General features: G+C 40.6%; 1 protein-coding gene across 1 annotated transcript; it reads left to right on the forward strand.

The window, feature by feature from the left end:
• The first annotated feature begins 962 nt into the window (after positions 1-962).
• Positions 963-6,962, forward strand: LOC149225668 (uncharacterized). Its single transcript, XM_089377250.1, has 2 exons — positions 963-5,257; positions 5,434-6,962. Exons 1-2 carry the CDS (start codon positions 1,251-1,253, stop codon positions 6,107-6,109), a joined length of 4,683 nt encoding a protein of 1,560 aa, XP_089233376.1. The 5' UTR covers positions 963-1,250; the 3' UTR covers positions 6,110-6,962.
• The last annotated feature ends 8,019 nt before the right edge of the window (positions 6,963-14,981 follow it).

The raw sequence follows: 14,981 nt of genomic DNA on the forward strand, positions 1-14,981 counted from the left end.
TATATATTTTTTACACCCTCGCCAAATTTATTATAACTTAGTTGTCAAAGTGGACAACTATCACTTGTTGTTATTCTCACGTTGTCTCATCACCATTATTCAAGGAAAATCATGATATTTGGAATTACCATGCTAGTGATTCATAAGGGGTCAAACTTTCACCCCTGCTAAATGCCTCTAGGTCTTGGGCCTTGACCTTTTTCCTTACGTCCAAGGAAGACGAGCTCTTAGCAAAGGAAAAACCAAACCAAAACCAAACCTGTTATAACTTAGTTGTCAAAGTGGACAACTATCACTTGTTATTATTCTTACGCTGACTCATTACCATTATTCAAGGAAAACCATGCCATTTGGAATTACTATGATAGTGGTCCATAAGGGGGGCAAAGCAAAAACCAAACTTGTTATAACTTAGTTGTCAAAGTGGACAACTATCACTTGTTATTATTCTTAGGTTGACTCATCACCATTATTCAAGGAAAACCATGCCATTTGGAATTACCATGCTAGTGGTCCATAAGAGGGCAAACGTTAGCTCTCGCTAAATGCCTCTAAATCTTAGGCCTTACACTTTTTCCCTAAGTGCAAAAGAAACGAGCTCCTAACAAAACAAAAACGCTCTTAAAATATACTCCAAAACCAAAATCTAAAAATTATATTAAAAAATAATTATATATATATATATATATATATATATATATATATATATATATATATATATATACTCCAATTTCAAAATTTGATATCAAACTAGATCTTATTATTATTATTAAATATGAGGATTATTATTATTATTATTATTAAATATGAGGATTATTATTATTGCTATATATGAGGAGGACATAATATATATTATCATGTTATCTTAATTTTGATAATCAATTTTGGTTGAGCGGATGTGAATGTTTATTTATTCAAAGGTTATCTGAACAAGCTGGAACGTATTTCGCGGCATTTATGGGGTCAAATATTTGAACACAAATTCTGAGACAAACCCAAAAACGTGCACACAGCACGCGGATTCCAATTACGAAAACCACTGCAATGGCAATAGCAATGGAAGCATGCCTATTTCATCCCTTCAAATGCCCTGATAGGCAAGGTTGTACAGACTTTGTTACGCTAGGCTGTTCCCAAAATTTGGAGTTTCAAGAAGAAAGGAAAAAATCATCTGCCAGAAAAAATTTGGTGTCCAGCAGACTTCGACCCTGTGACAGGAATCCCAGTTGGGTAAGTTTCCAATCTCAGCAATGGAAAAGCACGGTATTAAAGAAACGCGCTTAAGAAAATTCCCTGATAGAGGTCTTACTATGAACAGTGATGTATCCGAGATGTCTCCTCCTGAAATTGAACATCGACATTCTACATCCTCTGCAATCCCTGGCTTGTCTGGGCAAATTCAAGCATGGAATCCTCTGCAGCTGTCCCACTCCCGCAGTTGCGCAGAACATAGTCCTCTCAATACTGATAATTTCTCCAAATGGCTGGAAGACAACTTGAAATTTAGTAAGGAGATCGAATTGCCCCTCAAGAAAAGTTTATGGGATTGGAGACCCGTGCGAGTTCTTTCGCATATCGGACAGCAGAAATTCGGCTGCATATTCTCAGTGCAAGTGCACAGAATAGATGGGCTTCCACAGAGCATGGATGGCTTTCTTCTCGCTGTGCATTGGAGGAGACGAGATAGAGAAGAGAATACAAAACCTGCTCCTGTTTATCGAGGGAGCGCAGAATTTGAACAGACTCTTCATCACAGCTCCACCATTTATGGCAGCATCAAAAATCCTGATCAAGGTATGCGTTATAAGCCGAAAATTTTCACTCTTTTTGTGGATTCATTGGATGGTGAGGGGCTAGATTTTGGCAAGCATCGGCTCGATCTCAGCAAGTTGCTTCCAGAATTTTTAGGAGGCAATAGAGGGAATGCGAAACCAGATAGCTGGACTACGAGTTTCAGTCTTGCAGGTAAAGCTAAAGGAGGGACTTTAACTGTGACTTTCCAGTATAAAATCCTGGGCAAAGAGCTTGGGGGAATGCGGCATAAAGATTATACTGTTGTAGATTTTCATGACAGAGTGTCGAATGAATCTTTTGGCAAAGTCCCAAACTCCACTTCTAGAGCTCCAGAGATTTGTGCATATGCAGGTCAGGCATCTACTTCCATATCTGAACCTAGAGCAAATCATGACTACACAAGTCATTTGACCCTAGATGGCCCTGTTAATGAGCTTCCTACTAAAAGTAGCATGCGTCTTCGACAATCAGAAGATATGAAGAGGGGCAGTTCAGAGTCCTTGCTTTATCATAAAGGAAAAACAATGTCATTCCCTTCAGCCAGTTATCTGGCTGAATCCAGTGGCAGTTGTCGTCAGGATGCTGGCAACAATGAGGAATCCTTTGTTGGCAGAATTCCAAATTCAATCCCCAGGACTCCATTGATCTGCCCATTGGTAGGCCGGGCATCTACTTCTATATCTACACCTGGATCAAATCATGACTACACAAGTAATTTGAGCTTAGATGACCCTGTTAAAGAGACCCCTACTGGAACTACCATGCAGCTTCAACAGCCAGAAGATATGAAAGGGGCAAGTTTGGAGTCCTCGTTTGATCATCAAGCAAAAACCGGTTCATTTCCTTCAGCCGGTTGGCTGGCTGAATCAAGTGGCAGTTGTAGTCAAGCTGCTTGCACGAATGAGGAATCATTTGTTGGTTGTAGTCAGGCTGCTTGCAAGAATGAGGTTTCATTTGATGGCAGAGTTCCGAATTCAATAACTAGGACTCCACCGATCTGTGCATCGGTTGGTTGGGCATCTACTTCCATATCTAAACCTGGAGCAAATCAGGACTACACAAGTCGATTGAGCCTAGATGATCCGGTTAATGAGATCCCTACTAAAACCAGCAGGCAGATTCTACCATCCAAAGATCTGAAAGGAGACAGTTTGGAGCCATTGTTTAATCTTGAAGAAAAATCCAGCTCATTCCCTTCAGCCAATTACCTGGCTGAATCTAGTGGCAGTTGTAGTCATGCTGCCCGCAAGAATGAGGAATCTTTTGTTGGCAGAGTTCCAAATTCAATCTCTAGGACTCAGCTGATCCATGCATCGGTAGGTCGGGCATCTACCTCCATATCTAAACCTGGAGCAAATCATGATTACACAAGTCGTTTGAGCTTAGATGACCCTGTTAATGAGATCCCTACTAAAACTAGCACGCAGATTCTACCATCGAAAGATATGAAGGGAGGCAATTTGGAGCCCTTGTTTGATCTTGAAGCGAAATCCAGCTCATTCCCTTCGCCCAATTACCTAGCTGAATCTACTAGTACTTGTAGTCAGGCTGCTTGTAAGAATGAGAAATGCTCTGTTGGCAGACTTTCAAATTCCAGCTCTAGTACTCCGCTGATTGGCTCAACCGCAGGGCAGGCAACTACTTCCTTCTCTGAACTTGGAGCAAATCATGACTACACAAGTCGTTTGAGCCTAGATGACCCTGTGAATGAGATTCCTACTAAAACTAGCGTGCAGCTTCGACAGTCAGAAGGTATGAAGGGGGCCAGTTTGGAGTCATTGTCTGATCTTGAAGGAAAATCCAGCTCATTCCCTTCAGCCAATCATCTGGCTGAATCTACTGGCAGTTGTAGTCAGGCTGCTTGCAAGAATGAGGAATCCTTTGTTGGTATACTTTCAAATTCCACACCTAGGACTCCAATGATCAGTGCATCATCTACTTCCATATCCGGAGCAAATCATGAGTACACAAATCATTTGAGCATAGATGACCCTGTTAATGAGATCTCCAGCAAAACTACCATGCAGCTTCAACAGTCAAAAGAAATGAAGGGGGGCAGTATGGAGTCCTTGTTTGATCTTGAAGCAAAACGAAGTTCATTCCCTTCAGTCAATCATCTGTCTGAATCTAGTGGCAGTTGTAGTCAGGCTGCTTGCAAAAATGAGGAATCCTTTGTTGGCAGACTTCCAAATTCCACCCCAAGAACTCTGCTGATCTGTGGATTGCCAGGTCAGGCATCTACTTCTATATATGAACCTGGAGCAAATCATGACTATGTAAGTTATTTGAGCCTGGATGACCCTGTTCATGAGCTCCCTACTAAAACTAGCATGTGGCTTCAACATTCAGAACATTTGAAGGCTTTCAATTTGAAGCCCTCGTTTGATGACGAAGCAAATACCAGCTCATTTTCTCCGGCTGAATCCAGTGGCAGTTTCAGCCAGGCTGCTTGCAGGTTTGAGGATAAGGTTGAGGAAAATATCAGGTTAACAGTTGTTGAGATGATGGGATGTAGCGATGTATCAGAAGTACCAGATTGCAATCAAAGCTGTGAAGTGAATAGTTTGAGATCCAGCAAAGGGAAAGGAAAGATTGAGACTGCTACCAGTGTCTCACGGATCCTGCAATCAGATACTCTTCATCCTTGTTTGGAGGAGAATATTGATGCTCACATATCTCCAGTGTCTTGTCAACATGAGGAAGAGAGGTACAACTATTTGGAAAGACCTTCTACAAATGTTGAAGATTTAATTGAAGGTGCATTTCTTAGTATGCTTAATCAAGATTTTGTTTGTTCGAGTCCTGAAATTGGATCAGACTCTCCCAAAGTGTGCCTTCCCAAGCCATTTGAGAGAGTGCCTTCATTGGAAGTAGGCAGCCCTGAACCTGAACTTTGTGTACCAGCTGTCTGGAAGTTTGCTCAAACTTCTAGACATAGTTGGGACTCAGATGAAGATCTAAAATTGGTATCGTTAGAGCAGATTGCAGAATCAGAGCTTCAGAAATCAACTCGGACCATGCACAATAACATACGAGCTAGGATGCTAGAGGATGCAGAAGCAGAAGCACTGATACAAAAGTGGGGTTTGGATTTAAAAGCTTTTAAAGATTCTCGTCAAGATCCCTCGGTTGGATTGGACATTCCTCTCAGTTTTCCTGCCTTGAGGTCAGTTGAGCTTCCTGCTCTTGCAGGGGGACATGGTTCAGTTATCAGGATGAAGAGCGGAGGTTCACTAAGGTCAATGAGTCCCATGTTACTTGATAATAGTAAAAGCAAGGGAAGATTGATCATGCAGGTATCAAAGCCTCTTGTAATGCCTGCTGAAATGGGATCCAGTGTTATTGATATTTTGCATAGATTAGCTTCTCCTGGAGCTGAAAGACTTACCATGCAAGCTAAAGCAATGATGCCTCTTGAAAACATCACTGGGAAAACTATTCAGCAAATAGCATTAGAAGCAAGGTATGGGCTTAAGTTCTTGACATATCTAAAACTGGGTTAAACTAATGCTATTGTTGTTTTTTTATTTGTCTGTAAATATTTGTACAACATTCAGAGAAGCACATCTTGTTAAAAGATATTCAGGAAAGCTCTTCTTATTCAACAATGTTGCTTACCTTTGTTGCTTTGACATGCAGACAGTTAATATGTCGAGACATGAGATCAGATCATAGGTCTGACCATCTATCTATTGATAAAAGGATGGCTGTTCCAGAAGGAACAATTCAGAATAGAGTCGGGACTCAGGGACTACGGATATCTGACTCTGGCATTAGGGATTCTTGCGATGAATTTATTTCACTTGAAGAACTAGTCCCGTCAGCTATGGAGAAGATAGAAGCTCTAGCTATCGAGGGACTCAAGATACAATCAGATATGGCAGAGCAGGATGCACCCTGGTGTGTCAATGCATTATGGTCAGGAGAGAGATCCTTTGTAGGAATAAGAGGCAGCAAAAGTGGCCCTCTGAGGTTGGAAGGAACAGCAGGTTTGCAATCATTAGATGCAAAGGATGGGAAGAATAATGTTGATGGCTTGTTGGAAATGGCCATTACCTTAGACGAGTGGGTCCAACTAATTTCACGAATGGATAACGAGGGAACAAAGGAGAGGATTTCTATGATCTCTGCCACTCACACTGGTGTTCATTCAGAGTCAATCATTAGAAGGCACACCAAAGATGATAAGGTTGATATTGGCATTGAGAAACAGGGTTTCATAGGAAATGCTTTGACAGTGATTTTGAGAGTTCAGTTACATGATCCTTTTCGGAGCTATGAACCAGTGGGAGCTCCTATGATGGCTTTAGTATAAGCAAAACAAATTGTACGTTCTCCACATCTCGTAATAGAAAGGAGACTGTCAGATATAGTGCATGATAGAATCCCTGAAGAAATGAAGGATAGAAAAGAAGCACCATCTCAGTTCAATGTCACAGATGTCCATGTGGCAGGTCTAGAGTTGCAGGAAAGCACTAATCTGAAGAGCTGGAGCACTCCAAAACAACTACTCTCGGGTACTCGTTGGTTGATTGCAAATGCTATGGACAAGAGTCCAAAGCAATTTTTATTGAATCTAAAACGAATGCCAACATCAAAGCCACGATCAAAGACCAGAGTTAAACACAGGGACACTCTGTGGAGTATTTCCACTCGTGTTCATTGCAGTGGAAGATGGAAGGAGCTTGCCACATTAAGTTCTTACATTAGAAATCCAAACATTATACTCCCCAGTCAGAAAAATAAATTGCGATAGACTGTATACATATCAGCTTGAAGGAACATGGATTAGTATTTTACTTTTTCACGGGTTATACAGTTGTCACTACAGTGTCAACTGGGGTTGTCAGTGACTTGAAAATGTGGGCCAGTCTCTTAGGTATTAATCATACCTCTTATCAGGGATGAATTTTTGGATATTGTTGGTGTGCAGTTGTAACCTTTGGAACCAGTGGACTTTTGACCGTTGATTGGCTTTTGAAAATTCCCATATGGAGTTCAGTAATGTTTCCATATTCAGAGGGAGTTCATTGCATGTATTTTACTACGAGAAGCATGCTAAACTGAAGGGAGAGACAATTTAGCAAAATATGTGAGTGTATGCTTGCTTTGTTATTGTCCAATTGCACAATTGCTATCAGCAGTATAAATTAGTTCAGTCTCTAGCATTGGACTCTTTGAGGTATCTGTTATTTGAAAACATCAGTGTCCAGTGTGGTTGATATATGGGCATTGATGTCTTAAATTGTTTCTATCTATGCTGAAATAAGTTGTATAGATTTATAATAATCATATAGGATAAATATACATCGAAACGTTTGGTCAAAACATGGGATGAGATGAGTTTTTGATCATTTTAAATTTTGAAAGCACCAGAATGCCTTATTTATACTCACTTTTAAAACTTACCGTGCATATTAAACCCTGGAGTCAGTTCCCATGTCTCTTAAAAGGCATTTTGTGATATTCTAATATAGAGACCCCTACCTGGCGCGAGTTGTGAGATATGCCGTGAATTGTTGTTGAAGCACAATTTTCTTTATTGTTTTTTGGTCTCGAATAGGAGTTATCACTTTCGAAAGTGGATTATGGCTTTCAAATGAATGTATGGATCTCTTTGTACATTTTTGGTTTCTGGAATAGGTGAATTTATATTACACCTATTTCAAAAGATGATTGTAGCAAAGAGTAAATACAAAAAGGACTATGAATAGTTGAGTACATCTCAGAATCAAAAGGCAGTCCCAGCCTGGATGCTTCAACATATTTGACATACAGATCAAAATGACGAGTGTAATATCTACAGAGAACTCATGTAATCTCTTGAAATACATCAACCAAAAAAGTATTGTTTGAAAAAAGAGATCCAACCACACTGGAATGGATGTGCTTTGATGTGGTTTCCTTTTGTGGAATAAAGAGAGCAGCTCTCTGACTGTAGCAGTTGATGTTGTATTGACTTTTCAATAATAGGGTGATGTCCAATCACAAGCAAGATATATTACATGATACCAATTTACTCAGTATCAATATTTCATAGTATCACTAATGCCTTCGCCCTTGTGTAACATGTATATGTGTGTCTACATGCCTTGATAGCTGTGTTACTTATTCTGACTCTGTTTACCTCAAGCATACAAAATTCATAATGTTGCTTTAGCTTGTCAACTGCCTGATTTATCCTGGATTGGTTAATCTGTCTTGTTATAATAAGATTACTCTGTGAATTGAATTTGGGTTTATTAAGCTCATTCGATGCTAACTTTTTCTCAAGCAAAAATAACTTTCTCTTTCAAACATCGAACATAAATATGTGTCAAGCACGTGCACTGACAAAGTCCAATTTCTCTGACACAGGTCAGATACAGGCATCCACTTGTATATTGCTATCCTCAGTTTTTATGTTGTAGAAATTTTGAATAATTTAACACATTCACAGAGATTATCCTGATCATACAATTATAAGCGGAACATGTATAATACATAATCTCCTCTATGTTGATCATCAATTTATAGAAGCAGAAACATTCACAGGCACACATAGAAGCGTCAATCAAACTCATTAACACAGTATGTATCCCGGGGAAAGCATCTCGCTAAAAACCCCACACTATCTGTATATTATATTGATTGAATCATGTAACATTACAAAGTACAATGCTTATCACAAGCAATCCAGTACCAGCTCCACCTGTTACACACAATACAGCTCAGATCTGATCTCCAAATCTATTCCACTGCTTGCCTGCCTCTCTAGCTCAATACCTGCTCAAGAACTGATGAGAGTGACTTACCAAACTCATATTTGACCTGCAAATAATCACTCACACTCTGTTGGACGTGAGCACAGGCTATAATTCTTGATATTGGCCAATTCATTGGCATACTCAATCCCTCTGATTGTGCAAATCATCATGCACAGCTATAGTCACAACTAATAGCAATCTGATCCTCTAACACCTGTCCCTGTTGAACTGAACATGCACTGACATGCAACTGAGTTAACTGATGTATTCTATAGTTGTATTATGAGTTAATAACTTGTGAATTAATTAATAACTAATTCACCCAACTCATTTCTAGTCTATTTTCCAGTTAGACTAAATACAACCAGTTTAACAAAGCTAAACTGAACACAACTCCATCAACTGCACCTCCAGTCCACTAAACTCAACTCACTTGAGTTCTAACTGAAGTCCTGCATGCAAATATTAGTCATCCCATAGGTAACCACGTATTTCCCTCTGGGATCTGCATGTACCACATCCGTAGCTCATCCTGAAGTGCTCCAAGAGAATAAGATCAAGTTTATAGTCCAAATATTATTATGAGACAATAATATTTGACTTTTCTATTTTTGACAGCCAGTCTAAAAATAGACTTTGATCACTCACACTGTGGTCACCCACACTGTGATCACCCACACTGTGATCATCCCTGCTGGGATAAAAAATAGAACTTGCACCATAATTTGCCTGCGGGCCCACTTAGTGAAAGCGACTCTTTTCACTAAGCTCCATCATCTTGTTGCAATCTCAACAAGTATTTCTTGTTGCACACTTTTCAACACTCCCTCTCAACAAGAAAGGCTTCCTCTCAAACCCGATCCTGTAACTCTGGAATGTTCTCCATGCAACACATCTGGCTGGTCCACTTGCTCTGTCATCAAAGTCTTTGACTGCTATTGCCTCTGTCGACTGAAGACTCTGCATCTCTGTTCTCTTCAGTATCTGATTGCTCTAGCCTCTGTCACTTTGATCTCTGACTGCATCCATGCTGCTGCTGGTTCTATCTGCCAGCATTGCATCCGCACTGCACCTCTCAACTGACCACCCTGTTGGGCTAGAAACACCCTCTGATGCTGAAGCTCTACCTGCTGCTGACAAGTGCTCCCTCTCTGACATCTGTGCTACTGCAACATCTCCATGCATCTCGCACCATTGCACACCTCTCTGTGCCACCTAGCACTGTGCAAAACACTTGTGCCTCTCGCATTGCTGCAGCCTACTAGCTATGCGCTGTCCTGGGATTCCCTACACTGTCGCTCTCTCTGCCGCTCCATCCGCATCTGTCTCTACCCAATCAGTCAGTTCCTGCTACTACACATCTGGGGCTCCTGTAGCAAGGTCTCATCCAAGAGGTTGGGTACCTCAAGGATCCTGCCCCTCCTCCTTGGGACGATCAATCCACATCACCCCACCTCCTACCTGGAGGTATGGCTGCATGCGATCCCTCAGCCCACCTGGCTCGAAGTTTCCCCCTATTGGAGGTCTCTAGATGAGTAGATGTCTCTACTCGATCTCCTCTCAGCTTCCCCTGTTGTGGCTGCTCCACAACCTCCTGAAGCTGTTGCACCAATCGTGGCTCCTCCACAATTGTTTGAGACTTCTTCTGGCTCTACATGTTGAGAAGTAATATATGCTCCCTCTCAACCACCAAGTCTCCATCAGTTGCCTCGCTGCTCAAGGCTTCACATGCATCTTGAACCTCAAGAGCATACAGGTTCCTGACCCATGAACCAATCTCATGACAACGAAAGCATCGCACCTTCGACTTGTCAACTTTCTTCCCATCACTGGAAGAACAAGATTCGAAAAGAGAAACCTTCTCCTTCCCCTTCTTCACCTTGCTTGCTAAGGCACAGTTCTCCTCATCTTGCATGGATGAAGAACCGTCTATGGCGCTCCGTCTAATCTCCTCTTGCACAAGATCCGACTAAAGTCTCTCCCATCCTGGCAGTTTCTCCCTTCCATTCACCGAGTCCTGGTAGCTATGCCAACTCTTAGGAAGGTCAAGGAGTGCTAGACTCACCATCCTCATCCGACAGTCACCCCCACACTTCCCAGCTCATCCCGGCATTGGGTGAACTTTGTGAGATACTGGGGCATACTGTCTCCATTCTCACACTGAATGTTTCTGAGTTTATCTCTTTCTTTGGAATTAAATTCGAATTCCACCAGCTCAAAAAACTCAACCACTTCCGATCTAGAATTCGTGAGAACAAAGTATTTCTTGTACAGAGATTGACTATCTGGGCATTCACCGGATATCTCACCTTCCAAAAGAAGGATGAATCCAGAGGCTACCTGGCCCGATTACAGACTCTGCCTGAAGAAATAAAATGTAAACACTTTCTGAATAATAGATCCGATGATCAATCCTCGCTTGATATCCTGTAAAAATCTCTTCTACAAATCAAGCAGCTCCGATACCATGTAGAAACTTTTTCTACAAATCATCTAGCTCTGATACCATGTAGAAATTTTGAATAATTTAACACATATTCACAGAGATTATCCTGATCATACAATTATAAGCAGAACATGTATAATACATAATCTCCTCTACGTTGATCATCAATTTATAGAAGCAGAAACATTCACAGGCACACATAGAAGCATCAATCAAACTCATTAACACAGTATGTATCCCGGGGAAAGCATCTCGCTAAAAACCCCACACTATCTGTATATTATATTGATTGAATCATGTAACATTACAAAGTACAATGCTTATCACAAGCAATCCAGTACCAGCTCCACCTGTTACACACAATACAGCTCAGATCTGATCTCCAAATCTATTCCACTGCTTTCCTGCCTCTCCAGCTCAATACCTGCTCAAGAACTGATGAGAATGACTTACCAAACTCATATTTGACCTGCAAATAATCACTCACACTCTGTTGGACGTGAGCACAGACTATAATTCTTGATATTGGCCAATTCATTGGCATACTCAATCCCTCTGATTGTGCAAATCATCATGCACAGCTATAGTCACAACTAATAGCAATCTGATCCTCTAACACCTGTCCCTGCTGAGCTGAACATGCACTGACATGCAACTGAGTTAACTGATGTATTCTATAGTTGTATTATGAGTTAATAACTTGTGAATTAATTAATAACTAATTCACCCAACTCATCTCTAGTCTATTTGCCAGTTAGACTAAATACAACCAGTTTAACAAAGCTAAACTGAACACAACTCCATCAACTGCACCTCCAGTCCACTAAACTCAACTCACTTGAGTTCTAACTGAAGTCCTGCATGCAAATATTAGTCATCCCATAGGTAACCACGTATTTCCCTTTGGGATCTGCATGTACCACATCCGTAGCTCATCCTGAAGTGCTCACAGAGATTATCCTGATCATACAATTATAAGCGGAACATGTATAATACATAATCTCCTCTACGTTGATCATCAATTTACAGAAGCAGAAACATTCACAGGCACACATAGAAGCATCAATCAAACTCATTAACACAGTATGTATCCCGGGGAAAGCATCTCGCTAAAAACCCCACACTATCTGTATATTATATTGATTGAATCATGTAACATTACAAAGTACAATGCTTATCACAAGCAATCCAGTACTAGCTCCACCTGTTACACACAATACAACTCAGATCTGATTTCCAAATCTATTCCACTGCTTGCCTGCCTCTCCAGCTCAATACCTGCTCAAGAATTGATGAGAATGGTTTACCAAACTCGTATTTGACCTGCAAATAATCACTCACACTCTGTTGGACGTGAGCACAGGCTATAATTCTTGATATTGGCCAATTCATTGGCATACTCAATCCCTCTGATTGTGAAAATCATCATGCACAACTATAGTCACAACTAATAGCAATCTGATCCTCTAACACCTGTCCCTGCTGAACTGAACATGCACTGACATGCAACTGAGTTAACTGATGTATTCTATAGTTGTATTATGAGTTAATAACTTGTGAATTAATTAATAACTAATTCACCCAACTCATCTCTAGTCAATTTTCCAATTAGACTAAATACAACCAGTTTAACAAAGCTAAACTGAACACAACTCCATCAACTGCACCTCCAATCCACTAAACTCAACTCACTTGAGTTCTAACTGAAGTCCTGCATGCAAATATTAGTCATCTCATAGGTAACCACATATTTCCCTCTGGGATCTGCATGTACCACATCCGTAGCTCATCCTGAAGTGCTCCAAGAGAATAAGATCAAGTTTATAGTCCAAATATTATTATGAGACAATAATATTTGACTTTTCTATTTTTGATAGCCAGTCTAAAAATAGACTTTGATCACTCACACTGTGATCACCCACACTGTGGTCACCCACACTGTGATCACCCACACTGTGATCATCCCTGCTGGGATCAAAAATAGAACTTGCACTATAATTTGCCTGCGGGCCCACTTAGTGAAGGCGACTCTTTTCACTAAGCTCCATCATCTTGTTGCAATCTCAACAAGTATTTCTTGTTGCACACTTTTCAACATATGTCAAGTGAGACGATGTTCTTTTGATCTAGGTTGGAGACTAGCACCTATAGAGAGGTTGAAGAGCCACGGTTCTAAGTTATTTGATCTACCTTATTCCAAGATCCGTATAGATTCATATCAAATAAAGTTATTGGATCCACCCTATTCCAAGAACTGGATAGATTCATATTCAATATACATGAGTGTTCCACGTAAATGCATTTTCCAAAGATGATGGCAAACTGTGAAAAATTCATCTATCACAGTGATTGGAAATTATTTTCTTAATTGTTAATTTATTTAACAATCTATTTGCATTTTGCTATGGAAAATACCCAATAATTCACACTGTGAATTTCATAAATAAATACTGCGGAAAGAAATAATGCTGGAAACTGAAAAAATATTAACGCACACACAATAAAAATGACATTGTTATTTTTGGACAAATGTCCGCGGAAAAATCCAAGTTGGGAAGTCGATGCAACAGTGAGTTTTTATTATTATGCAACAGTGAAATCTGAGTATAATAATCTGGATGCTGAATCTAGCAATCCTACAAAGAAAAATATTGGCGAAAATCAAGTGAGGAATTTTCCTCACCCCACAGGCAAATACAACACTGAAAACTAGCCTCAGAAACCCTCTACGAATTGCCCTGCGTCACCCTTTGCACAGGCTCTAATTCGCATAGCCTAGATCTCAATTTGAGTTGTTCTTTTATGTTTGTCACTGACTATAGAAACGCTTCTCCCAACCTCTGCAAAATTCTTATGCCACCCGGAACAATGAAATGACTTCTTGAATCTGCAAATCGAGTTGCCTTTAGAGGCTATTGCGTAGTCCCTGCATCAATCTCACTGTGGCTCTTCTGCCTCTCTGCAAATGCACTCACTGGATCTGGAAAACTTCCTTCGGTCTCACTCTCCCTGCCCCTCACTGTCTCTACTTCCTCATTGAAGCTTGAACTCTTCGACAACTGACTGCTGCTACTCTAGAAAATCGAATTCTCCAAGGGACTCTGGTGTGTTCTCCATCACCACATCGATACCTTCATATATCTTCCTATTGGGACTACATCGACCAAGATTAAATCTTAATCGATGGCTCAAAGCATTCCTCGATCGATCCATGTGAGTTTCTAGATAATACACACATTGACTTAATTAATTCCAATTAATTAACTAGTTTTCTTATGTTTAGACTTAGGAAATATTAAAAAATGGTTAATAATCTAATTAAGTCATCTCTAAGTGGAATTTCAAGAAAAGATTTCTAGGTTTTGGAGATATCATGCATTCTAGCCTCTCCACCAAATTTTGTGGCTAGAACACATCCGATGCTACAGAAACTAACACACACCTCCCACTTCCCATTCTTCGGGGACTTGGAGCCACCTAGAGAAACATTTCCCTGTGTCCCCCTTTTTGGGAAATGTGTGAAAACAAAAAGAATTGTTTCTCTAGTGTGTGGAGCGTGTTTCCCAAAAAGGGGGGCCCTTGGGCATCCACCCTCAAAAGAGGGAGACCTAGACACCTCAACCCCAACCCCTCGAAAGGTGGAAATCTAGGTGGATGCCTCCCCTGCCCTCCTCCCAATTTTATTTTACTTATTCATTATAAATAAATAAAATCAAAAGGACAGTTTTCATAAGACTAAAACTTATCTTTATCTCACATTTCACGTGTAGAGTTCAAACTAGTGTTCCACGAGGATGCATCCCTTGGGGTGGGGGCCATGCTCCCCACATTTCCCATCCTCTCGAGACATGGGAAAACCTGGGGAAATGTTTCCCCACGTGCCTCTTTTGGGGAAATTCAAGGAAACACATGGGAAGCATTTCCCCAGTGCGGGGAATGTGTTTTCCTAGAAGGGGCGCTTGTGGGTGTCCCTAAAAAAAGGGGTTTTTGTGCAT

The sequence above is a fragment of the Pinus tabuliformis genome, chromosome J (genome assembly GCF_031772625.1).
Source record: "Pinus tabuliformis cultivar Carrire ecotype Pingquan chromosome J, CPIR1, whole genome shotgun sequence".
NCBI lineage: Eukaryota > Viridiplantae > Streptophyta > Pinopsida > Pinales > Pinaceae > Pinus > Pinus tabuliformis.